Raw genomic sequence first — 25,843 nt, 5'->3', positions numbered from 1 at the left:
CTTCATGTCTTTTGCCCATTTCATGATTGGATTGTTTCTTTGCTGTTGAGTTTAATAAATTCTTTATAGATTTTGGAAACTAGCCCTTTATCTGATGTGTTATTTGCAAACATCTCCCATTCTGTAGGTTGTCTTTTAGTTCTGTTGACTGTATCCTTTGCTGTGCAAAAGCTTCTTATCTTGATGAAGTCCCAATAGTTCATTTTTGCTTTTGTTTCTTTTGCTTTCGTGGATGTATCTTGCAAGAAGTTACTGTGGCCAAGTTCAAAAACGGTGTTGCCTGTGTCTCTAGGATTTTGATGGAATCTTGTCTCACATTTAGATCTTTCATCCATTTTGAGTTTATCTTTGTGTCTGGTGCAAGAAAGTGGTCTAGTTTCATTCTTCTGCATGTGGATGTCCAATTTTCCCAGCACCATTTATTGAAGAGACTGTCTTTCTTCCAGTGGATAGTCTTTCCTCCTTTATCGAATATTAGTTGATCATAAAGTTGAGGATCCACTTCTGGATTCTCTATTCTGTTCCATTGATCTATGTGTCTGTTTTTGTGCCAGTACCACACTGTCTTGATGACCACAGCTTTGTAGTACAACCTGAAATCTGGAATTGTGATGCCCCCAGATATGGTTTTCTTTTTTAAAATTCCCCCGGCTATTCAGGGTCTTTACTGATTATACACAAATCTTTTTTTTTTATAAATTAATTTTTATTGGTGTTCAATTTACCAACATACAGAATAACACCCAGTGCTCATCCCGTCAAGTGTCCCCCTCTGTGCCCGTCACCCATTCACCCCCACCCCCCGCCCTCCTCCCCTTCCACCACCCCTAGTTCATTTCCCAGAGTTAGAAGTCTTTATGTTCTGTGTCCCTTTCTGATATCTCCCACACATTTCTTCTCCCTTCCCTTATATTCCCCTTCACTATTATTCATATTCCCCAAATGAGTGAGAACATACACTGTTTGTCCTTCTCCGATTGACTTACTTCACTCAGCATAATACCCTCCAGTTCCATCCACGTTGAAGCAAATGGTGGGTATTTGTCGTTTCTAATGGCTGAGTAATATTCCATTGTATACATAAACCACATCTTCTTTATCCATTCATCTTTCGATGGTCACCGAGGCTCCTTCCACAGTTTGGCTATTGTGGACATGGCTGCTAGAAACATCGGGGTGCAGGTGTCCCGGCGTTTCATTGCATCTGAATCTTCGGGGTAAATCCCTAACAGTGCAATTGCTGGGTCGTAGGGCAGGTCTATTTTTAATTCTTTGAGGAACCTCCACACAGTTTTCCAGAGTGGCTGCACCAGTTCACATTCCCACCAACAGTGTAAGAGGGTTCCCTTTTCTCCACATCCTCTCCAACATTTGTTGTTTCCTGCCTTATTAATTTTCCCCATTCTCACTGGTGTGAGGTGGTATCTCATTGTGGTTTTGATTTGTATTTCCCTGATGGCAAGTGATGCAGAGCATTTTCTCATGTGCATGTTGGCCATGTCTATGTCTTCCTCTGTGAGATTTCTCTTCATGTCTTTTGCCCATTTCATGATTGGATTGTTTGTTTCTTTGGTGTTGAGTTTAATAAGTTCTTTATAGATTTTGGAAACTAGCCCTTTATCTGATATGTTATTTGCAAATATCTTCTCCCATTCTGTAGGTTGTCTTTGAGTTTTGTTGACTGTATCCTTTGCTGTGCAAAAGCTTCTTATCTTGATGAAGTCCCAATAGTTCATTTTTGCTTTTGTTTCTTTTGCTTTCGTGGATGTATCTTGCAAGAAGTTACTGTGGCCAAGTTCAAAAAGGGTGTTGCCTGTGTTCTCCTCTAGGATTTTGATGGAGTCTTGTCTCACATTTAAATCTTTCATCCATTTTGAGTTTATCTTTGTGTATGGTGCAAGAGAGTGGTCTAGTTTCATTCTTCTGCATGTGGATGACCAATTTTCCCAGCACCATTTATTGAAGAGACTGTCTTTCTTCCAGTGGATCGTCTTTCCTCCTTTGTCGAATATTAGTTGACCATAAAGTTCAGGGTCCATTTCTGGATTCTCTATTCTGTTCCATTGGTCTATGTGTCTGTTTTTGTGCCAGTACCACACTGTCTTGATGACCACAGCTTTGTAGTACAACCTGAAATCTGGCATTGTGATGCCCCCAGCTATGGTTTTCTTTTTTAAAATTCCCCTGGCTATTCGGGGTCTTTTCTGATTCCACACAAATCTTACAATAATTTGTTCTAAGTCTCTGAAAAAAGTCCATGGTATTTTGATAGGGATTGCATTGAACGTGTAAATTGCCCTGGGTAGCATTGACATTTTCACAATATTAATTCTGCCAATCCATGAGCATGGAATATTTTTCCATCTCTTTGTGTCTTCCTCAATTTCTTTCAGAAGTGTTCTATAGTTTTTAGGGTATAGATCCTTTACCTCTTTGGTTTGGTTTATTCCTAGGTATCTTATGCTTTTGGGTGCAATTGTAAATGGGATTGACTCCTTAATTTCTCTTTCTTCAGTCTCATTGTTAGTGTATAGGAATGCCATTGATTTCTGGGCATTGATTTTGTATCCTGCCACGCTACCAAATTGCTGTATGAGTTCTAGCAATCTTGGGGTGGAGGCTTTTGGGTTTTCTATGTAGAGTATCATGTCATCGGCGAAGAGGGAGAGTTTGACTTCTTCTTTGCCAATTTGAATGCCTTTAATGTCTTTTGTTGTCTGATTGCTGAGGCTAGGACTTCCAGTACTATGTTGAATAGCAGTGGTGAGAGTGGACATCACTGTCTTGTTCCTGATCTTAGGGGAAAGGGTCCCAGTGCTTCCCCATTGAGAATGATATTTGCTGTGGGCTTTTCGTAGATGGCTTTTAAGATGTTGAGGAATGTTCCCTCTATCCCTATACTCTCAAGAGTTTTGATCAGGAATGAATGCTGTATTTTGTCAAATGCTTTCTCTGCATCAATTGAGAGGATCATATGGTTCTTGGTTTTTCTCTTGCTGATATGATGAATCACATTGATTGTTTTATGAGTGTTGCACTAGCCTTGTGTCCCAGAAATAAATCATACTTGGTCATCGTGAATAATCTTCTTAATGTGTTGTTGGATCCTATTGGCTAGTATCTTGTTGAGAATTTTTGCATCCATGTTCATCAGGGATATTGGTCTGTAATTCTCCTTTTTGTTGGGGTCTTTGCCTGGTTTTGGAATTAAGGTGATGCTGGCCTCATAGAACGAATTTGGAAGTATTCCATCTCTTTCTATCTTTCCAAACAGCTTTTGTAGAATAGGTATGATTTCTTCTTTAAACGTTTGATAGAATTCCCCAGGGAAGTCATCTGGCCCTGGACTTTTGTGTCTTGGGAGGTTTTTGATGACTTCTTCAATTTCCTCCCTGGTTATTGGCATGTTCAGGTTTTCTATTTCTTCCTGCTCCAGTTTTGGTAGTTTGTGGCTTTCCAGAAATGCGTCAATGTCTTCTAGATTGCCTAATTTATTGGCGTAGCGCTGTTCATAATATGTTTGTAAAATCGTTTATATTTGCTCGGTGTTGGCAGTGATCTCTCCTTTCTCATTCATGATTTATTAATTTGAGTGTTCTCTGTCTTCTGTTTAATAAGGCTGGCTAATGGTTTATCTATCTTATTAATTCAACCAACTCCTGGTTTTGTTGATCTGTTCCACAGTTCTTCTGGTCTCGATTTCATTGAGTTCTGCTTGAATCTTTATTAACTCTCTTCTTCTGCTGGGTGTAGGATCTATTTGCTGTTTTTTCTCTAGCTCCTTTAGGTGTAAGGTTAGCCCTTGTATTTGAGTTCTTTCCAGTTTTTGGATGGATGCTTGTATTGCGATGTATTTCCCCCTCAGGACTGCTTTTGCTGTATCCCAAAGATTTTGAACGGTTGTATCTTCATTCTCATTAGTTTCCATGAATCTTTTTAATTCCTTAATTTCCTGGTTGACCCTTTCATCTTTTAGCAAGATGGTCCTTAACCTCCACGTGTTTGAGGTCCTTCCAAACTTCTTGTTTTGATTTAGTTCTAATTTCAAGGCATTATGGTCTGAAAGTATGTAGGGCACAATCCCAGTCTTTTGGTATAGGTTCAGACCCGATTTGTGACCTAATATGTGGTCTATTCTGGAGAAAGTTCCATGTGCACTTGAGAAGAATGTGAATTCTGTTGAGTTTGGATGTAAAGTTCTATAGATATCTGTGAAATCCATTTGGTCCAGTGTATCATTTAAAGCTCTTGTTTCTTTGGAGATGTTGTGCTTAGAAGACCTATCGAGTGTAGAAAGCGCTAGATTGAAGTCACCAAGTATAAGTGTATTATTATCTAAGTATGTCTTAATTTTGGTTATTAATTGATTGATTTATTTGGCAGCTCCCACATTCCAGGCATATATATTGATGATTGTTAAGTCCTCTTGTTAGATAGATCCTTTAAGTATGATATCATGTCCCTCTTCATCTCTCACTACAGTCTTCGGGGTAAATTTTAGTTTATCTGATATGAGGATGGCTACCCTTGCTTTCTTTTGAGGACCATTTGAATGGTAAATGGTTCTCCAACCTTTTATTTTCAGGCTGTAGGTGTCCTTCTGTCTAAAATGAGTCTCTTGTAGACAGCAAATAGATGGGTCCTGCTTTTTTATCCAGTCTGACACCCTGCACCTTTTGATGGGGTCATTAAGCCCGTTCACGCTCAGAGTTACTATTGAAAGATATGAGTTTAGTGTCATCATGATATCTATTCAGTCCCTGTTTTTGTGGATTGTTCCATTGGACTTCTTATTAAAGGGGAATTTTTAGAGTCCCCCTTAAAATTTCTTGCAGAGCTGTTTTGGAGGTCACATATTCTTTCAGTTCCTGCCTGTCTTGGAAGATATTTATCTCTCCTATTCTGAATGGGAGCCTTGCTTGATATAGTATTCTTGGCTGCATGTTCTTCTCATTTAGGACCCTGAATATATCCTGCCAGCCCTTTCTGGCCTGCCAGGTCTCTGTGGAGAGGTCTGCTGTTAACCTAATACTCCTCCCCATATAAGTTAGGTTTTCTTATGTCTTGCTGCTTTAAGGATCTTCTCTTTATCTTTGGAATTTGCAAGCTTAACTATTAAATGTTGAGGTGCTGAACGGTTTTTATTGATTTTAGGGAGAGATCTCTCTATTTCCTGGATCTGAATGCCTGTTTCCCTTCCCAGATTTGGAATGTGGTATTTAGTTTTACTTTCATTCTTTCTGGGGAGACAGAACATGAGAGACTCCTAACTCTGGGAAATGAACTAGGGGTGGTGGAAGGAGAGGTGGGTGGCAGGTGGGGGTGACTGGGTGATGGGCCCTGAGGGGGGCACTTGATGGGGTGAGCACTGGGTGTTATTCTATATGTTGGCAAATTGAATGCCAATAAAAATAAATTAATATAAAAAACAAAAAAATTCATTCTTTCTGTTTTCCATTTTTCAAATTTTCATCTCATTAATTCTTGTGGTTTCAACAGTCATTTCAATCTGAAGACTTCCAAATCTGTATCTCTTGTCCAGGTATTACACTTGAGCTCCAGACCAATGTATTCACCTCCTACCAAATGTTGTCACATAGTCCCCAAGTTCATTATGTTCACTCCTAAATAGCTCTGTTCCAATTTAACTTTACAGCACCAATATGTTCCTAATTTCTAAGCAGTGATGCCTCCTACTTGCCCTCTGCCCAATATCCATTCATTTACAAAGTATTTTTGGTTATTTATCCCTAGTTTTACACAAATTTGTCCCTTCATCCCCACCTTTATTCTCATTTTCTTAGTATAGAGTGAGGATTAATAGCTTGGACTTTGAAGTGAGGCCCAGGTTGGAATCCCGCCTCTTCTATTTATAAGCTCTGACCTTTGTGTAATTTACTTTACCTCCCTGAGCTTAGATTCCACCTTTGTAAAATAAGATTTATATTAGCATCCATCTTACTTGATTGTTGTGAATACTGAATGAAGTAATTCATATAAAGACGTAGCTAAATGCATAGTGAATGCCAAGAATTGGCTAATAATGATGAGGTTAAGAATGATTATTATTATTTAATGATTACTAATGATGGTAAGTATCTAGGTTATCACCATTTCTTCTCTGAACTGTTGCAGTGCCCTAACTTACCTCATTTGTCTCACATGACTTTTCATTCCATTTTTCAAACCATGTTATTCTGGTGTTTTCCTCAAGCACAAATCTGATGATGTTCCTTCTCTGCTTAAACCCATCTGATGACACTCAGTCACTCTAATTCTCATTCAAAAATCACTAAATTCTATTCCTGAAACTAATATTACACTCTATGTTAACTAACTGGAATTTTAAAAAATGAAACTACAATAAAGTTCCAATTATTGACTTGACATTTGTAGCTTCATCTCCTGTGAGTTCCCAGCACCACCTCTGACTTCCACTTTCTCAGCATGCTGTGTTTTGCCGTGCTGCCAAGTCTTTGCAATTTTTAGGTCCATTTGAGTATCCCTTGTACCTATAACTTGTCTGCTAGCCTTGTTCATCCTTTGGGATCAATTAAAGCATATCTTCTCTGGGGAGCTTTCCCCAGGTGATTGTTCCTTCTCCTTTTCGGGGGCATGGCAATAGAATTGTGGCTTAATTAATTGTGAAATTCTTGAGTTCAAGGACTATTTTCTAGGACCCTTGAAGTACCAGTGCCTGGCACAGTAGGCACTGAATAAATATGTGATGAATAATGTTTCTTTATTCTAGACTACAGTTAGAAAAGGAGGGATGATGGTGCATAATACTGTGCCTTATGTCCTTCCAGCTTGGAAGACAATATCAACTCTTTGCTGTGGTTGCCCATGTGGGAGCAGCTGACTTTGGTCATTACTGTGCATATATCCAGAATTCTGTGGATGGAAACTGGTTCTGCTTCAATGATTCCAATGTTTCTTGGGTGAGAATGTTGTCCAAAATTTCATTTTGTCCTGGGTTAGCCACCTCTAATAAATTCTGAGCCCAGGACTAGATGTGTTCTCAAGGTCAGGCCCCATTGTGAGCCAGTTATTTCTGTGCATGGGGCCTTTAAAAACAAGTCCTTTTCTTTATGAAAAGCTTTTTAAACTAAAGCATAATTGGCACAATATTACATTCGTTCCAGGTGTACAATATAATGATTCAACAAGTTCATACATTATGCTGTGCTCACTGGAGGTATAGCTACCATCTGTTCCCATACAATGCTATCAAAGCATCACTGACTACATTCCTTACCCTGTGCCTTTTTCTTTATGAGAGAGAGAGAGAGCGAGTGCGAGTAAGTGGGGGTGAGAGAGGGGCAGAGGGAGAGAATCCCAAGCAGGTTCTATGCTCAGTGCAGAGCCCTGACATGGGTCTCAATCTTATGACCCTGAGATCATGACCTGAGCCAAAATCAGGTTGAATGCTCAACTGACTGAGCAATGAAGGTGCCCTATGCTGTGCCTTTTATTCCTGTGACTTACTCATTCCATAATGGGAAGCCTGTATCTTCCAATCCCCTTCACATTTTTCCCATCCCCACTCCCCACCTTTCTAGCAACCATTGGTTTGTTATATTTATAGGTATGATTCTGCTTAAAGTCCTTTTCTGCATGAAGTCCCCATCTAGCGTATAGCCCTGTGAGAGTCCACGTAGCACAGTATCCAGGTTTTTGGTGTTCTAGCTTCATGCTCTGTGGGAAAGAAAGAAGAGTTAGATATATGCAAAAACCAAGCACAATCAAGTTTAAATGGAGAGACCAAGGATATTAAAAGCATCTTTATAAACATGGCATCCTGACACTGGATGATCCAGGTCTTGGGAGGTACTAGGGGTGGGGTTGTTTGGGTGACTGAGGAAGGGTAAATGGTAGCACCCTGTACTCTCTGGGTGCTTAACATATGTCAGCTGGATGCTTCACTTCATCTATTTATGTACTTCCAGGTATCCTGGGAAGACATCCAGTGTACTTATGGAAATCATAACTACCGCTGGTAAGAAAAGTGTTTGTGTGATGGAAGCCCAATGAGTTCACACAGGGTTCTTTTTTTTTAAGATTTTATTTATTTATTCACGAGAGACACACACAGAGAGAAGCAGAGACATAGGCAGAGGGAGAAGTAGGCTCTCCACTGGGAGCCGGGATCACACCCTGAGCCAAAGGCAGATGCTCAACTGCTGAGCCACCCAGGCATCCTGTACACAAGGTTCTTATTGCTGTATGAAACTCTCATGGATTCAGCTGCCACTTATATTTGGAAAACTCCCCAGTGACTGCTTAGCCTCCTCTCTCATTACATATCTCACCAAACCATGCATTTTTCACAATTTAGATTCCAATAATACTAAAGTATAAGTAGTGCTTCAAATGTCATGTCGTCTATGGCTTTCACATTCAGTTCCTGCTCTGTTTTGCCCTCTCCTAATTTATTATTGAGGCAAAATCCCACTCATGCTATAATATCTCTGTTGATGGCTTCTCCTACTCTGTAGAGCCTTTGTTGATTGACTCCAGAAGATTTTTAGGGGCTTTTCATATGCTTGCCCTGCACTTTAAGCATACTTCCTTTATAGCAAGGACCACCCTGTTTGTAATTGTTTGTTTATATAACTTTTATAACAGGCCATGTATTTGGGAGCAAGGGTCATTCTTTTCTTTTTCTTTGCCTGGTACAGTGGCTTGCATTTAGTAAGTAGCTATAAGTACATCTTTAAAAATCAACAACTGCAGAGGGCAGGTAGAGAAAATAGCTGGATGAAGGTCTTTTAAATTTTTTATTTAAATTCATTAATTTAAATAGTGTATTATTATATCCAGAGGTAGAGTTCAGTGATTCATCTGTTGTATATAACATGTGCTCATTACATCATGTGCCCTCCTTATAGCCTATCTGTCACCAGTTACCCGATTCCCCCACCCACCTCCCCTCCAGCAACTCTCAGTTTGTTTCTTAGATTTAGACTTATGGTTTGTCTCCCTCTCTGATTTCGTCTTGTTTTATTTTTCTCTCCCTTCCCCTAGATCCTATTTTGTTTCTTAAATTCCACATATGAGTGAAATCATATGGTATTTATCTTTTTCTTACATTTTGCTTAGCATAATACCCTCTGGTTCTATATATGCCATTGCAAAAGATTTCAGTTTTTTTTTATGGAAGAGTACTATTGCATTATATATCTATATCTATGTCTATCTATCTATATATTTATCACATCCTCCTTATCCATTCACCTGTCAAAAGACATCTGGGCTTTTTCTATAGTTTGGTTATTGTGGACATTGTGCTTTAAACATTGGGGTGCAAGTGCCCCTTCGAATCACTATATTTGTGTCCTTTTGGCTAAATACCCAGTAGTACAATTGCTGGGTCATAGGGTAGCTCTGTTTTAACTTCTTGAGGAACCTCCACACGGTTTTCCCAAAGTGGCTGCACTAGCTTGCATTCTCACCAACAGTGTAAGAGAATTCTCTTTTCTCTGCATTTTCACCAACATCTGTTGTTTTATGACTTGTTAATTTTAGCCATTCTCACTGGTGTGAAGTGGTTTCTCTTTGTGGTTTTGATTTGTATTTCCCCGATGCTGAGTAATGCTGAATATTATTTTCATGTGTCTGTTGGCCATGTGTAGGTCTTCGTTGGAGAAATGTCTGTTCATGTCTTCTACCCATTTCTTGACTGGATTATTTGTTCTTTGGGTGTTGAGTTTGAGAAGTTCTTTATAGATCTTGGATGCTAGTCTTTTATCTGATACGTTATTTGCAAATATCATCTCCTATTCTGTAGGTTGTCTGTTGCTTTTGTCTACTCTTTACTTTGATGTGAAGAAGCTTTTTATCTTGAAATTCCAGTGGCTCATTTTTGCCTTTGTTTCCCTTGCCTTTGGAGAGGAGTCTAGCAAGAAGTTGCTGTGGCCAAAGTCAAAGAAGTTGTTGCCTGTGTTCTCCTTAGGATTTTGGTGGATTCCTGTCTCACATTCAGGTCTTTCATCCAGTTTGAGTTTATTTTTATGTGTAGTATAAGAAAATGGTCCAGTTTCATTCCTCTGCATGTGGCTGTCCAATTTTCTCAACACCATTTGGTGAAGAGATTGTCTTTTTTCCATTGGATATTCTTCTCTGCTTTTTCAATGATTAGTTGAACATTCAGTTGAGAGTCCACTCTGGATTCTCTGTCCTGTTTCATTGGTGTATGTGTCTGTTTTTGGGTGGGTACTATACTGTCTTGATGATTACAGCTTTGTAATACAGTTTGAAGTCCAGAATAGTGATGCTACTAGCTTTAGTCTTTTTCAACATTCCTTTAGCTATTTGGGGTCATTTCTGGTTCCATACAAATTTTATTTTTATTTTATGTTATTATTATTTTTTAAATTCTTAAAATATATATATATATATTGTATATTTTTTATTGGAGTCTGATTTGCCAACATATAGTATAACACCCAGTGCTCACCCCGTCAAGTGCCCCCCTCAGTGCCCATCACCCAGTCACCCCATCCCCCTGCCCACCTCCCCTTCCACAACCCCTTGTTCATTTCCCAGAGTTAGGAGTCTCTCATGTTTTGTCTCCCTCTCTGATATTTCCCACTCATTTTCTCTCCTTTCCACTATAATCCCTTTCACTATTTTTTATATTCCCCGTATCAACGAAACCATATAATGTTTATCCTTCTCCGATTTACTTACTGCACTCAGCATAATACCCTCTAGTTCCATCCATGTTGAAGTAAATGGTGGGTATTTGTTGTTTCTAATGGCTGAGTAATACAAATTTTAGAATTATTTGTTCCAGCTCTGAAAAATGTTGATGGTATTTTGATAGGGATTTCATTGAACATGTAGATTGTTTTGTGTAGCATAGACATTTTAACAATATTTGTTCTTCCAACCCATGAGCGTGGAATATTTTTCCATGTCTTTGTGTCTTTATCAATTTCTTTCATGAATATTCTATAGTTTTTGGAGTAAGATCCTTTCCCTCATTGGTTAGGTTTTTTTCTAGGTATCTTGTGGGTTTTGATGCATTTGAAAATGGGATGGATTCCTTGATTTCTCTTTCTTCTGCCTCATTGTTAGTGTATAGGGGAAATGCAACTGATTTCTGTGCATTGATTTTATATCCTCCCCCATTGCTGAATTGCTGTATGAGTTCTAGCAATTTTGGATGCTGTCTTTTGGGTTTTCTACATAGAGTATCATGTCATCTGCAAAGAGTGGAATTTGACTTTTTCTTTTCCAATTTGAATGCCTTTTCTTTATTTTTTTTAATCTGATTTCTGAGGCTAGGGCTTCCAGTACTATGTTCAACAAAAATGGTGGGAGTGGGCATCTCTGTTGTGTTCCTGACCTTAGCAGAAAAGCTCTTAGTTTTTCCCCATTAAGAATGATATTCACTGTGGGCTTTTCATAAATGGCTTTTATGATATTAAGGTATGTTCCCTCTACCCTAACAATGTGGAGAGTTTTAATAAATAAATTGTTTTTTTCTTTGAAACACTTTGAAACAATTGTTTTTTCTGCATCTATTGAGAGGATCATAGGGTTATTGTCCTTTCTTTTATTAATGTGGTGTATCACATTGATTGATTTGCAGATGTTGAACCATCCTTGCATCCTAGGAATAAATTCCATTTGGTCTGGTGAATAATCCTTTTAATATACATTTATTGGCTAGTATCTTGGTGAGTATTTTGACATTAATGTTTGTCAGACATATTGGTCTGTAATTCTCCTTTGTGATAGGGTCTTTGTCTCTGGTTTTGGGGTCAAGGTAATGCTGGCCTCATAGAATGAGTTTGGAAATTGTTTTCCATTTATCTTTTTTGAAACAACTTCAGAATAATAGGTATTAGTTGTTCTTTAAATGTTTGGTAGAATTCCCCTGGGAAGCCATCTGTCCCTGGACTTTTGTTTCTTGGTAGGAGTTTGATGACTGCTTCAAATTCCTTGATGGTTATTGGTCTGTTCAGGTTTTCTATTTTTTCCTGTTTCAGTTTTGATAATTTGTAGGTTTCCAGCAATGCATCCATTTCTTCCAGATTGCTAATTTGTTGGTGTATAGTTGCTCACAATATGTTCTTATAATTGTTTGTATTTCTTTGGTGGTTGTTGTGATCTCTCTTCTTTCATTCATGATTTTATTGATTTGGGGCCTTTCTCTCTTTGTTTTTTGATAAGTCTGGCTAGGGGTTTATCCATCTTGCTAAATCTGTCAAAGAACCAGCTCTTACTTTCATTGATCTGTTCTATTTTTCTTTTGGTTTCTAGATCACTGATTTCTGTTCTAATCTTTATTATTTCTCTTATGCTTGATGTAGGCTTTATTTGCTGTTATTTCTACAGCTCCTTTAGGTGTAAGGTTAGGTCGTATATTTGAGATCTTTCTTGTTTCTTGAGAAATGCTTCTATTGCTATATACTTACATTTAGGACCACCTTTGCTCCATCAAAAAGGTTTTCATTTCCTTGTTTCCATGCGTTAAAAAAATATTCTTTAATTTCTTGGTCGACCCATTCCTAATCTTTTGTAGGATGCTCTTTAATCTCCATGCATTTGTTTTCCTTTCAAATTTTCTCTTGTGATTGAGTTCAAATTATAAAGCATTGTGGTCTGAAAATATGCAGGGAATAATCCCAATATTTGGTATTGGTTGAGGCCTGATTTGTGACCCGATTTGTGATTTATTATGGAGAATATTCCATGTGCACTGGAGAAGAATATGTATTCTGTTGCTTTAGGATGGAATGCTCTGAACGTATCTGTGAAGTTTATCTGGTACAGTGTGTTATTCAAAGCCCTTGTTTCCTTTTGATATCCTTAGATGATATCCCCATTGCTGTGAGTGGGATGTTAAGTTCTCGGCTATTAATGCATTATTACCAATATGCTTCTTTAAATTTGTTATGAATTGATTTATATATGTGGCTACTCCCAAGTTACGGGATAAATATTTACAATTGTTAGATCCTCTTGTTGGATACGCCCTTTTATTATGATATAGTGTTCTTCTTCATATCTTTTTTTATAATAATAAATTTATTTTTTATTGGTGTTCAATTTACCAACATACAGAATAACGCCCAGTGCTCATCCCGTCAGGTGTCCCCCTCAGTGCCCGTCACCCACTCACCCCCATGCCCTGCCCTCCTCCCCTTCCACCACCCCTAGTTCATTTCCCAGAGTTAGGAGTCTTTTTTTTTTTAGTCTGATAATTTTATTTTATTTATTATTTATTTATTTATTTATTTATTTATTTATTTTAATAAATTAATTTTTATTGGTGTTCAATTTACCAACATACAGAATAACACCCAGTGCTCATCCCGTCAAGTGTCCCCCTCAGTGCCCGTCACCCATTCACCCCCACCCCCCGCCCTCCTCCCCTTCCACCACCCCTAGTTCGTTTCCCAGAGTTAGGAGTCTTTATGTTCTGTCTCCCTTTCTGATATTTCCCACACATTTCTTCTCCCTTCCCTTATATTCCATTTCACTATTATTCATATTCCCCAAATGAATGAGAACATACACTGTTTGTCCTTCTCCGATTGACTTAACTTCACTCAGCATAATACCCTCCAGTTCCATCCACGTTGAAGCAAATGGTGGGTGTTTGTCATTTCTAATGGCTGAGTAATATTCCATTGTATACATAAACTACATCTTCTTTATCCATTCATCTTTCGATGGACACCGAGGCTCCTTCCACAGTTTGGCTGTTGTGGACATGGCTGCTAGAAACATCGGGGTGCAGGTGTCCCAGAGTTTCATTGCATCTGAATCTTTGGGGTAAATCCCTAAGCGTACAATTGCTGGGTCGTAGGGCAGGTCTATTTTTAACTCTTTGAGGAACCTCCACACAGTTTTCCAGAGTGGCTGCACCAGTTCACATTCCCACCAACAGTGTAAGAGTGTTCCCTTTTCTCCGCATCCTCTCCAACATTTGTAGTTTCCTGCTTTGTTAATTTCCCCCATTGTCACTGGTGTGAGGTGGTATCTCATTGTGGTTTTGATTTGTATTTCCCTGATGGCAAGTGATGCAGAGCATTTTCTTATGTACATGTTGGCCATGTCAGTGTCTTCCTCTGTGAGATTTCTCTTCATGTCTTTTGCCCATTTCATGATTGGATTGTTTGTTTCTTTGCTGTTGAGTTTAATAAGTTCTTTATAGATCTTGGAAACTAGCCCTTTATCTGATAGGTCATTTGCAAATATCTTCTCCCATTCTGTAGGTTGTCTTTGAGTTTTGTTGACTGTATCCTTTGATGTGCGAAAGCAAAAGCTTCTTATCTTGATGAAGTCCCAATAGTTCATTTTTGCTTTTGTTTCTTTTGCCTTCATGGCTGTATCTTGCAAGAAGTTACTGTGGCCAAGTTCAAAAAGGGTGTTGCCTGTGTTCTCCTCTAGGATTTTGATGGAATCTTGTCTCACATTTAGATCTTTCATCCATTTTGAGTTTATCTTTGTGTCTGGTGCAAGAAAGTGGTCTAGTTTCATTCTTCTGCATGTGGATGTCCAATTTTCCCAGCACCATTTATTGAAGAGACTGTCTTTCTTCCAGTGGATAGTCTTTCCTCCTTGATCGAATATTAGTTGACCATAGAGTTCAGGGTCCACTTCTGGGTTCTCTATTCTGTTCCATTGATCTATGTGTCTGTTTTTGTGCCAGGGGAACCCCAATTAAACATAGATTTTTCCTTCTGAGGCTGTCATTTATTTCCCTTAACCTATCCTCATGATCTTTTCATTGTTTTTCTTTTTTCCTCAGTTTCCCTCCTTGACACCAACTTGTCCTCTATGTCACTCACTCGTTCTTCTACCTCGTTAACCCTCATCATTAGGACCTCTAGTTTGCATTGCATCTCACTTTTTAAATTTTTTTTCATTTATTTACTATAGTCACACAGAGAGAGAAAGAGAGAGAGAGAGGCAGAGACATAGGCAGAGGGAGAAGCAGGCTCCATGCACTGGGATTCGATCCTGGGTCTCCAGGATCGCGCCCTGAGCCAAAGGCAGGTGCTAAACTGCTGCGCCACCCAGGGATCCCTGGATTGCATCTCATTTAATTGATTTTTAATTTATGCCTGATTAGATCTAAATTCTGCAGTCATGTAGTCTCTTGAATCCTTATGCTTTTTTATAGAGCCACCAGTAGCTTTATAATAGTGCTTCTGAATTGGTTTTCTGACATTGAATTGTAATCCAAATTTTGTAACTCTGTTGGAGAGAAGACTGTTTCTGATTCTTTCTTTTGAGGTGAATTTTTCTTTCTAGTTATTTTGCTCAGTGCGAGTGGCCCAAAACAAGTTGTACTTGATAGAGGGGCAGACTCTTCTCACTGTAGCATTCTAGCTGCTCTCTCTTTAGATCTCAGGTTGAATTCGTAGGTTTTCTGAATGATTTGAAAGTTGTCTAGGTAATTTGGTGGGGACAGGTGACTTGGAGAATCCTACTCTTCCACCATCTTGCCACCTCCTCCCGGAGGTGCCTTTGGATCTAAAATGTGTCTTTTACACACAGCATATGAACGGATCTTGCTTGTTTTATTTTTTTATTTTTATTTTATTTTATTTTATTTATTTATTTATTTTTTTATTTTTATAAATTAATTTTTATTGGTGTTCAATTTACCAACATACAGAATAACACCCAGTGCTCATCCCGTCAAGTGTCCCCCTCCATGCCCGTCACCCATTCACCCCCACCCCCCGCCCTCCTCCCCTTCCACCACCCCTAGTTCATTTCCCAGAGTTAGAAGTTTTTATGTTCTGTGTCCCTTTCTGATATTTTTTTAACCCAATCTGATATCCTATGTCTTTTGGTGGAACATTTAGTCCACTTCTATTCAGATTAATTATTGAAAGACATAAATTTAGTGCCATTGTTTTTTTTATTTCATTTTATTGGAGTTCAATTTGCCAACATATGGCATAACACCCAGTGCTCATCCCATCAAGTGCCCCCGTCAGTGCCCATCACCTAGTCACCCCCACCCCCCGCCCACCTCCCTTTCCACCACCCCTTGTTCGTTTCTCAGAGTTAGGAGTCTCTCATATTCGGTCTCCCTCTCTAACATTAACCATTCATTTTATCTCCTTTCCCCTTTATTCCCTTTAGCTATTTTTTATATTCCCCGAATGAATGAGACCCTATAATGTTTGTCTTTCTCCGATTGACGTATTTCACTTAGTATAACCCTCCAGTTCCATCCACGTTGAAGCAAATGGTGGGTATTTGTCGTTTCTAATGGCTGAGTAATATTCCATTGTATACATATACCACATCTTTATCCATTCATCTTTCAATGGACACCAAGTCTCCTTCCACAATTTAGTGCCATTGTATTACCTGTAAAATTGCTGTTTCTGTAGATTGTTTCTGTTCCTTTCTGATCTGTGTTACTTTTAGGCTCTCTCTTTCTGAAAGGATCCCCTTTAATATTTCTTTTTTTTTTTATTTATTTGTGATAGTCACAGAGAGAGAGAGAGAGAGAGAGAGAGAGGCAGAGACACAGGCAGAGGGAGAAGCGGGCTCCATGCACCGGGAGCCCGACGTGGGACTCGATCCCGGGTCTCCAGGATCGCGCCCTGGGCCAAAGGCAGGCGCCAAACCGCTGCGCCACCCAGGGATCCCCCCTTTAATATTTCTTGCAAGACTGGTTTAGTGATCCAAATTCTTTTAGCATATGTTTGTCCTGCAAAATCTTTACCTCTCCTTGTATTCTGAATGACAGCCTTGCTGGATAAAGTATTCTCAGCTGCATATTTTTCCCATTTAGCATGTTGAATTTATCATGCCAGTCCTTTCTGGCTTGCCAGGTCTCTGTGGATAAGTCTGCTGTCAGCCTTATGTTTCTATCCTTGTAGATTAAGGACGTTTTGTCCTGAGCTGCTTTCAAGAGTTTCCGTTTGTCTTTGAAATATTCAAGCTTCAGTATTGTATTTCGAGGTGTTGATCTGTTTTTATTGATTTTGGTTCTCTCTGTCTCCTGCAGAATACTTGTTTCCTTCTCTAGATTAGAGAAGTTCTCAGCTATAATTTTGCTCAAATAAACTGTCTGCCCTCCCTCTTTCTTCTTTCTCTGGCATGCCAAGTATTCTCATATTATTTCACTTTGTGGTGTTACTTATCTCTTGAATTCTACCCTTCATGATCCAGTAGTTATTTCTCTCTCTTTTTCTCATTTATTAAATTTTCCATCATTTTTTTCTGTATCAGTGACTTTCTCTTCTGCCTCCTTTATCCTAGCAGTTAGAGCCTCCATTTTAAAAAAAATCACATCTCAGTTATATCTTTTTTATTTCAACCTGATTAGTATTTAGTTGTTTTGTTTCTCCAGAAAGGGGTTCTCCATTGTCTTCTATGCTTTTTTCAAGTCCTGCTGGTATTTTTGTAGTCATTGTCTTGAATTCTAGTTCTGACATCTTACTTCTATCCATACTGAATCAGTCCTTAGCTCTTGTTCTCTCTCTTTTTTTTTTGGTTGAGTTCTCTTTTGTCATTGTGTCTGGAGAAGAATAGATGAAAGAGAGCAAAAAGGATAAAAATGGCAACAATCCAGAAAGATATACACTAAACAACTAAGAAGAGATCAACTAAGAAGCTACAGAAAAGAAGAAAAAAAGGAATAAAATCACACAGAAGGTGAACAAAACAGAGCAATAAATTAGATCCTGCATGTATTTTGATCTATTAGAAAAACTAAATCCCAGAATTGTAAAGAAAGAAAAACTTATGTGTATACAAAAATAAAATTGAATACAGTGAAAGGAAGCCAAAAATTAAAAATAGATATATAAAACATAAATTAAAAAAGGAGTTGCTAAAATAAAAAATAAGTTGGAATGGAAAAAAATTTAAATGAAAAACTAAAGAATCATGAGAAAGAAACATGCCTAGTGCTGGAATTTTGCAGTTCTCTATGATCAGTAAACTTGGTATTATCTAGATGTTCTTACTAATATTCTAGAGCCTGTTGCATTGATTCTCGTGTCTTTGCTTGGGCAGTATTGCGCTCCCTTTGCCAAGGGGGCCATGCTCAGTATAATCAGCTCTCAATTGTTCTCTGTGGCTTTTGTTCCCTGAAGGCTTTGAGCACCAATTTGAGGGATGAAAATAAAAATTCTGGTGCCCAAATTTCCAGTCTTGGAGCTGAAAGCTCATGTCCCCCACTCCTTAGTGTGCCCTCAGGGTAAAACAGTTAATCACTCTTGTCTCCCTGGTTTCCTTCCACACTCCAAGCTCACCCAGCCTGTGATGGAACATTTTATCTCAGGCATGAGACCTTGTTTTGAGTCTCCAACTTTACAAACTCTTGCAGTGGCATGCACCTGCACTGCTTCTCCCATGTCATGGAGCGTGGTCTTGCTGCTGTTCTGCCTCTTGCTGGGCCCCTCCTTGGAGAGTAGTCACCCAGCCGTGCAACACTTCATGATTTATGGCAACACCAAACAGAAAACCCACTCCTTGGGCTCACTGTTGGCAGCTGGGTTCCCTGCTCCAATGCTTGGGAACTCTTTTGCGCTCAGGCACCCCCGTTCTTTTTGTGGCCCTGGGGATCCTGAGACACACTGTTCCACCTAGGATTCTGCCCTCCTTCGCCACCTGAGCACCTTGCAGGCAGGGACGTCCTTCACCAGAGCAGACTTCTAAAGGTTCCAATTTTGCACTCTGCTGCTATTATCACTCTCCAGTATTGTCTTACAGGATTTATCTTCTGATATATCACCTCAGATTCACTTCTCTACACCTCCTACCTTGCAAAAAGTGGTCATTTTTGTATTTGTACATTTGCAGCAATTCTTTTCTTAGATCTCCAGTTGAATTTGCAGATGTTCATAATGATTTGATAGCTATCTAGATGAATTCCAGGGACCAGGCAAAATTAGGGTCCCCTATTCCTCCGCCATCTTACCTCTCTCCTCCTGGATGAGGTTAAAACAGGGAGACTTTGTAAGTTTTTTTTTTTAAGTTGAGTTTCTGGGTTAGCAGTGACATTGTATACCAGAGGTGATATTTGAAATGATTTCAGGAGCAGGAGTAGGCCTGATTATGTGAAAAATAATGAAGTAGATGAAATTTGTTTTTGAAATCCTCTTATAGTCTTCTGGTTTTTATCTTTTCTTTCTTCTGAACATCTTCCTTAGATGCCCATTCTCTGTCACTTTCTGGTTGTCTGTGATCAATTCTCCCTTTATTTAGATCAGTGTTTGGCAAACTTTTTCTGTAAATGGCCAGAGAGTAAATAAAGCTGTGTGGGCCATAAAGTCTCTGTTGCAAGTCCTCAACTCTAACCTGTAGCAAGAAGCAGCCACAGACAATACCTCAATGAATGGGTGTGGCTGTGTTACAGCTAAATTCATTCGCAGAAACATGGTGATATTTGGCTTGTGGGCTGTTGGTTTGTCAACCCCTGATAGAGATGTCAACTAGTAGAAGATTAGTGGCTATTTTTTCAAGTTATCCATTTTCCCCCTCTGAGGTATTGGATAGATGAAGACTTGATCCAGCAACCAGAAACTTTTCTGATGCTTGTGCCATCATGAATTAATAAATGGATCCATTGACTATAAATGATTCATCTCTGTTATGTTGATGCATTTTTTTTTCTTTCTAGGCGGGAAACTGCTTACCTTCTGGTTTACATGAAGATTGAGTCCTAATGGATGTACCCTAGACCTTCAGAGACTGACAAAGTTTCATTTTCCTTTCTATCCCTGGATTTGCTGACTCTTTCAAGAGATTTTGCAGTGAGAAGAAACCTCATTTTTCAAATTGTGTAAACTTTACATATAATCAGGGGTAATTATCAAATATTCGACAGTGACTTTGCATGGGTCTTGATTGGCCAGAATGGAGACTTCCACCTGTGGACCCCGGCCATATGGCTGGAGCAGGGACCTGAATGCTGCCTGCTGTGGAAGGCATCAGTTCTTTAGTTAGGGGAGTGCAAGAGTCCACACGCCCCTTGGAGGAGGAGAAACCAGGCCAACAGTGGTAGTGGGAGGCTCTCAGGTGGCAAGGGGCAGTGGTAGGGATGTATTTCTGTATTTTACAGCTAGCGTGACTGTCCTGGTATGTACTGGCAGGATATTACATTTGTTTATGATTTAAAACAATTTTAGAACCCATATCAGTTCTGCGAAAGTCAAGTGTTTTTTAATTGTTATTCATTTATTTGACAAATATGTATTGATCACCTTCTCTCCATAAGATGGTGTGCTAGGCACCAGAGTGAATAAAGGTCTTTTTCTCAGAAGGAGTTTGCAGTTTAATGGGGGGGGGGAGTGTGATTAAATACATTAAGAAACTTAAGGTCTACAGAATTTAAAGACAGAAAATGCTACAGAAATTCAAAGGACAGTAAAATATTTCTATTGTGGATGGAAAGAGAGATAGGATGGAGGATAATCCATTCACACGAGTAAGCATACACAATGGCATAGCTTAAAAAGGCAAGGTTCAAGATTCAAAGATTATCCACAAACCTGGCTTCCCTCTACCAAGGAAACAGTGGAGACTGATAAGGCTGGTGGGTAGGTGGCGCTCAGAATGGAGAAGGTCTTAAACAAGTAAGAAGTTTGGATCTAATTTAATAGGTAATGAAGAAGTGTTGAAGGGGTTCAAAGAGGAAAGGAACATATGGTGCTTTTGGCAAAATGAATCTGTTGGGGGCTGGTGACATGAATTAGAGACAGAGATGGTACTGTGAATGGAAAGGTGTTCATAGTCACTAGAGCCATTTTGGAGAAAGAATGTATGTGGACAGCGAGAGAAAAAGGGCCCAGGCAGGACTCCAGTACCAACCAGGAAGGTGAGGAGGGTAGACATTACTATCCCCATTTTACAAAAGAAGAAATTGAAACATTCAGATGTTTAATGACTTGCTCAAGATTTCATACTTGATAAATGGCAGAGTCAAAACTTCCAACATAAAATGTGGATAATTTATTTTTGTTGGCAAAAAGTTAGCAATGCAATAATAAACTCTCAATGTAAAATGTTCAAGCATATAGAAATACACAGAATCTCTTCCTTAGAGCAAACCATTGTTAAACAGGTATATAATTAGCTTCCTAGAACTACCATAACAAGTTATCACAAAATGAATGGCTTAAAACCACAGGATTTTTTCTCTCTTACAGTTCAGAAAGCTAGAAGTTCAAAGTAAAGTATTGGCAAAGTTGGTTCCTTTCGGCACCTCTGAGGGAGGTTCCATGCTTCTCTCCTAATTTCTTGTGGTTGCCAGTAGGCCTTGCCATTCATTGACTGGTACCTAATGTCACACCATGTCTCCATCTTCACATGGCCTTTTTCCTGTAGGTCTTCATATGACCTTTGTATACCAATCATTGCATTTAGGGCCCACCCTAATCCACTGTGACCTCATTTTTACTTAGCTGATTATATCTGTGAAGACTCTGTTTCCATATCAGTTCACATTTTAGAGTTCCAGAAAGACATGAATTTTTGTGAGACACTAATGCAGTACAAGGTGTGTATGTCAACAGGCTGTTTTCTATGCATTTGCATACATATATCACTTATATGATTTTTACATAATAAATTATTCATTTAACAGTGCCCTAGAAAATCCTCTTGCAAAAGTTGTGTTTTATTCCATAGATAGATGATTATATTTTTAGATTCCCATCTATTGGTGAATGTTAAGGGCATTTCCATTTCTTTAGTATTTAAAAAATGCAGAATAAATGACCACCTTTAGACATATTTTTGTGCATGTATAAATATTTCTGTGGGTACTGAGAAATGAAATTATTTAGGTCAAGGACATGAATATCTAGGGCAGCCTGCATGGCTCAGCAGTTTAGCGCCACCTTCAGCCCAGGGCCTGATCCTGGTGGGATTGAGTCCCATGTCGGGCTCCCTGCATGGAGCCTGCTTCCTGTGTCTCTGCCTCTCTCTCTCTCTCTCTCTCTCTCTCTCTCTCTCCCTGTGTCTCTCATGAATGAATAAATAAATAAAAATCTTTAAAATAAAAAAAGGACATGAGTATCTAAAAATAGTAGTAGATACTGCTAAATTGATGCTGATTAACATCAGTTACTTTTGGGGCTTTTTTCTTAAAGTAGGCTCCATGCCCAGCAATGGAGACCACCATGGGGCTTGAACTCCTAACACTGAGATCAAGAGCTAAGCTTAGAATAAGAGTCAGATGCTTAACCAACTGAACCATCCAGGTGCTCCTAGGCTTCTTCTTTCCCAAGTTTTAAATTTTTTTTAAATTTATTTATTTATGATAGTCACACACAGAGAGAGAGGCAGAGACATAGGCAGAGGGAGAAGCAGGCTCCATGCACCGGGAGCCCGATATGGGATTCGATCCCGGGTCTCCAGGATCGCGCCCTGGGCCAAAGGCAGGCACCAAACCGCTGCGCCACCCAGGGATCCCTTTCCCAAGTTTTTATTTAAATTCCAGTTAACATGAGGAAGAGCCAAGATGGTGGAAGAGTAGGGGTCCTCATTTCAGCTAGTCCCCTCAATTTAGCTAGATAACTATCAAGCTATCTTGAACACATATGAATTCAACTTGAGATGTAAGGAAAGAATGGCTGGAACTCTACAAATAGAAAAGTGCCCACTTTTTGTAAGGTAGGACTGAGGAGAAGAGAAAGGGGAGAGAGAGCCTTTGTAAGCTGCCACAGAAAAGTGATGCAGCCCTGGAGCTCAAAATCAGGACCTATAGAAATCTCCTGTGAGAGATTTCCCTGCCTGAAGGGTGTTCAGTGGTGAAGTGGGGCAGAATTGCAGGTGGGACAGTGGGGTCTCAATATCCCAGGAGCCACAGAAAGAACAGGGGTGCCTGATCCAGCATAGTTTCCAAGCACTGGAGCAGGAAATGAATTTAGGTTAGCTAGCTGGGAGGGGGCTCTCAGCATGTTTTTCCATAAATCACAAACTGTTATGTAGGGGATTGAGTGACCACTCTCAGTGTTGGGTCCCTGCAAAGGACTGCAGTGCATCAACACTCTGCCTTTTCCAGGAGTGTTGGAGTGGTACATACTTCATCAGATGAATGCTCTTGGTGCCAGGGCCCTGCAATGGACAGAAAGGAGATGACCCTCTGCTTCCTCAAGGAGGGGCTGAGTGGGTCTTTGCACGAGGGGGCAAAAGCTCTCCTTACCAGAGCCCTGCAAATTGCACAAATCAGTGTTCCTCTGCCTTCTCTCAGGTAGGATCTGGGTGGGTGGTCAACAGGAATCTGCAGAGTTTGGCACACACTCCAATCTTGTAGTTCTGAGTCTAGATCGGGTGCAGCTATTTTTATTTTCATCCTCTAAAGAGGCACAGAAAGCCTTCAGGGGACAAAAGCCATACGCAACAACAACAACAACAACAACAACAACAACAACAACAAAAACACTGAGCCCGGCCCCCTGGCAAGGAGTGGTGCAACTCTACCCAGGCACACGCACCTGAGAATCAGTGCAGCAGGCCCCTTCCCCAGAGAACCAGCTGGAAGAATAGACGCAAAGCAAGTTTACTGACCAAAAAGGACTGTAAAACTCCATGGCTAGGGGGAAATAGTATATAGAACTTGAGGTTTTTTTTCTTATAATTTGTTTACCTTTCAGTTAAAAATATTCCACTTTCTTTTCCCTTTTCAACTAGTTTCTTATCAACTTTTTGTTTTTAAGTTTTTTTAAAAAACTTTTATATTTTACAATTACATGTTATGGATATATTCTTCGTTTTTGGCTTCTTTCACTGTATTCATTAAAAAATTTTTTTTATTGGAGTTCAATTTGCCAACATATAGCGTAACCCCCAGGGCTCATCCCGCCAAGTGCCCCCTCCCTTTCACTGTATTCAATTTTATTTTTGTATATATACAGTTTTTTGCTTCCTTTATAATTTTGAATTTTAGTATCTTCTAACACAGAGACCAAAATATATTCAGGACCAACTGGATCACCCTGTTTTGTCCATTCTGTGAGATTATATCCTGCCCCCTGAAGTTTCTCCTTCTTCCTCTTCTTCTTCTTCTTTTTCTTCTTCTTCCTTCTTCTTCTTCTTCTTCTTCTCCTTCTCCTTCTCCTTCTCCTCCTTCTCCTTCTTCTTTCTTCTTCTTCTTCTTCTTCTTCTTCTTCTTCTTCTTCTTCTTCTTCTTTCTTCTTCTTCTTCTTCTTCTTCTTCTTCTTCTTCTTCTTCTTCTTCTTCTTCCTTCTTCTTCTTCTTCTTCTTCTTCTTATTCTTCTTCTTTCTTTCTTTCTTTCTTTCTTCTTCTTCTTCTTTCTTTTTTTGTTTTATCTTTGTCTTTGTCTTTTTTATTTTCCTGTTCCTTACCTCTTCAGATTTATCTAGTGTGCATTTTGCTTAGGGTGTGGTTGATATTTTTTATTATGTTCACTCATACAGTCATTCTTCATTAGACAAAATGACTAGACAACAAAAGAATCAGACCTAATGGATATGGAGTTGAGTAAAATGTCGGAGATGGAGTTCATAACAATTTTAGTTACAGGTTGGGCTTGAAAAAAAATCATAGGGGGATCCCTGGGAAGCTCAGTGGTTTGGCGCCTGCCTTTGGCCCAGGGCATGATCCTGGAGTCCCAGGATCAAGTCCCACATCAGGCTCCCTGCGTGGAGCCTGCTTCTCCCTCTGCCTGTGTCTCTGCCTCTCTCTCTCTCTGTTTCTCTCATGAATAAATAATAAAATAAAATCTTTTTAAAAAAGAAAAAAATTATAAAACACTTAATGAGAAGAGCACTGGGTGTTATACTATATGTTGGCAAAATGAACTCCAATAAAAAACATACAAAAAAAGAAAAAAATCATAAAATACTGTAGAGAATCTTTTCACCCAGAAATGAGATCTAATCATACTGAGATTAAATATACTCTTAGATGCAGTCTAAAATGAATGCTCTAACAGGGTAAATGAGAAGAAGAGAGAATAAGTGACATAGAAGACAAGTTGATCAAAAGGAAGTAAACTGAGGAAAAGAGAGAAAAACAATAACCCATGAGGAGAGGCTCTGAGAGATAACTGATGGTATGAAAAAAATCTGAATTATTGGAATTTATGAGAGTGCAGAGAGATATAGAGAGACAGAGGGCCAGAGGTATACTTGAGCAAATCATAGCTGAGAACTTCCCTAGTCTGGGGAAGCAAGTAGGCATTCATATTCAATAGGTAGAAAGGACCCCTCCCAAAATCAATAAAAATAGAGCAACACTCTGACATATAATAGTAAAGCTTACAAATTTCAGAGAAAAAAAGAAAATCCTGAAAGAGACAAGATATTCCTAACATACAGAGGAAGAAATATTAGATAAACATAATATTAGATAAAATGAGATGTTCAGGAAATACAATAGCACTAAATTAATTTCTTTCAATAGTTACTCTGAACCTGAAAGGGCTGAATGCTCCAGTCAATAGGCACAAGGTAACAGACAGGATAACGAAGCAAGACCCATATATATGCTTTCTACAAGAGACTCATTTTAGACTGAAAGACAACTTAAGACTGAAAATGAGGGGGTGGAGAACTACTTACCATATAAATGGTCCTCAAAAGAAAGTTGGGTGGCAATCCTCTTATCAGATCAATTAGATTTTTTTATCGTCTACATTTCTGATTCTTGTTTTTCTCTTTTGAGATTATATCATTTTTTCTTTTTAAATATTTTGTTAATGTGAAATGCTGCAGCCACTCTGGAAAACTGTGCGGAGGTTCCTCAAAGAGTTAAAAATAGACGTGCCCTACGACCCAGCAATTGCACTGTTGGGGATTTACCCCAAAGATACAGATGCAATGAAACGCAGGACACCTGCACTCTGATTTATTTATTATTTATTTATTTATTTATTTA

At 39.1% G+C, this 25,843-nt stretch overlaps 1 protein-coding gene across 5 annotated transcripts in view; it reads left to right on the top strand.

Moving 5' to 3' along the window:
• USP18 (ubiquitin specific peptidase 18) overlaps positions 1-20,248 on the top strand; it is an 86,265-nt gene extending 66,017 nt beyond the window's left edge. For 3 of the 5 annotated variants that reach the window (XM_055315650.1, XM_055315649.1, XM_055315648.1), the window contains 3 exons: positions 6,810-6,941; positions 7,950-7,999; positions 19,619-20,248. In XM_055315650.1, the coding sequence (XP_055171625.1) occupies positions 6,810-6,941; positions 7,950-7,999; positions 19,619-19,664 (228 nt within the window). In that variant the 3' untranslated portion in view covers positions 19,665-20,248. The remainder of the gene's footprint in view (positions 1-6,809; positions 6,942-7,949; positions 8,000-19,618) is intronic. The other 2 variants (XM_055315651.1, XM_055315652.1) reach the window with 2 other exon arrangements.
• The last annotated feature ends 5,595 nt before the right edge of the window (positions 20,249-25,843 follow it).

This window comes from Nyctereutes procyonoides, unplaced genomic scaffold (genome assembly GCF_905146905.1).
Source record: "Nyctereutes procyonoides isolate TBG_1078 unplaced genomic scaffold, NYPRO_anot_genome, whole genome shotgun sequence".
In the NCBI taxonomy this organism is placed as follows: domain Eukaryota; kingdom Metazoa; phylum Chordata; class Mammalia; order Carnivora; family Canidae; genus Nyctereutes; species Nyctereutes procyonoides.
The sequence above is the reverse complement of the archived record's forward strand: the minus strand, read 5'-3'. Positions and strand labels throughout refer to the sequence as shown.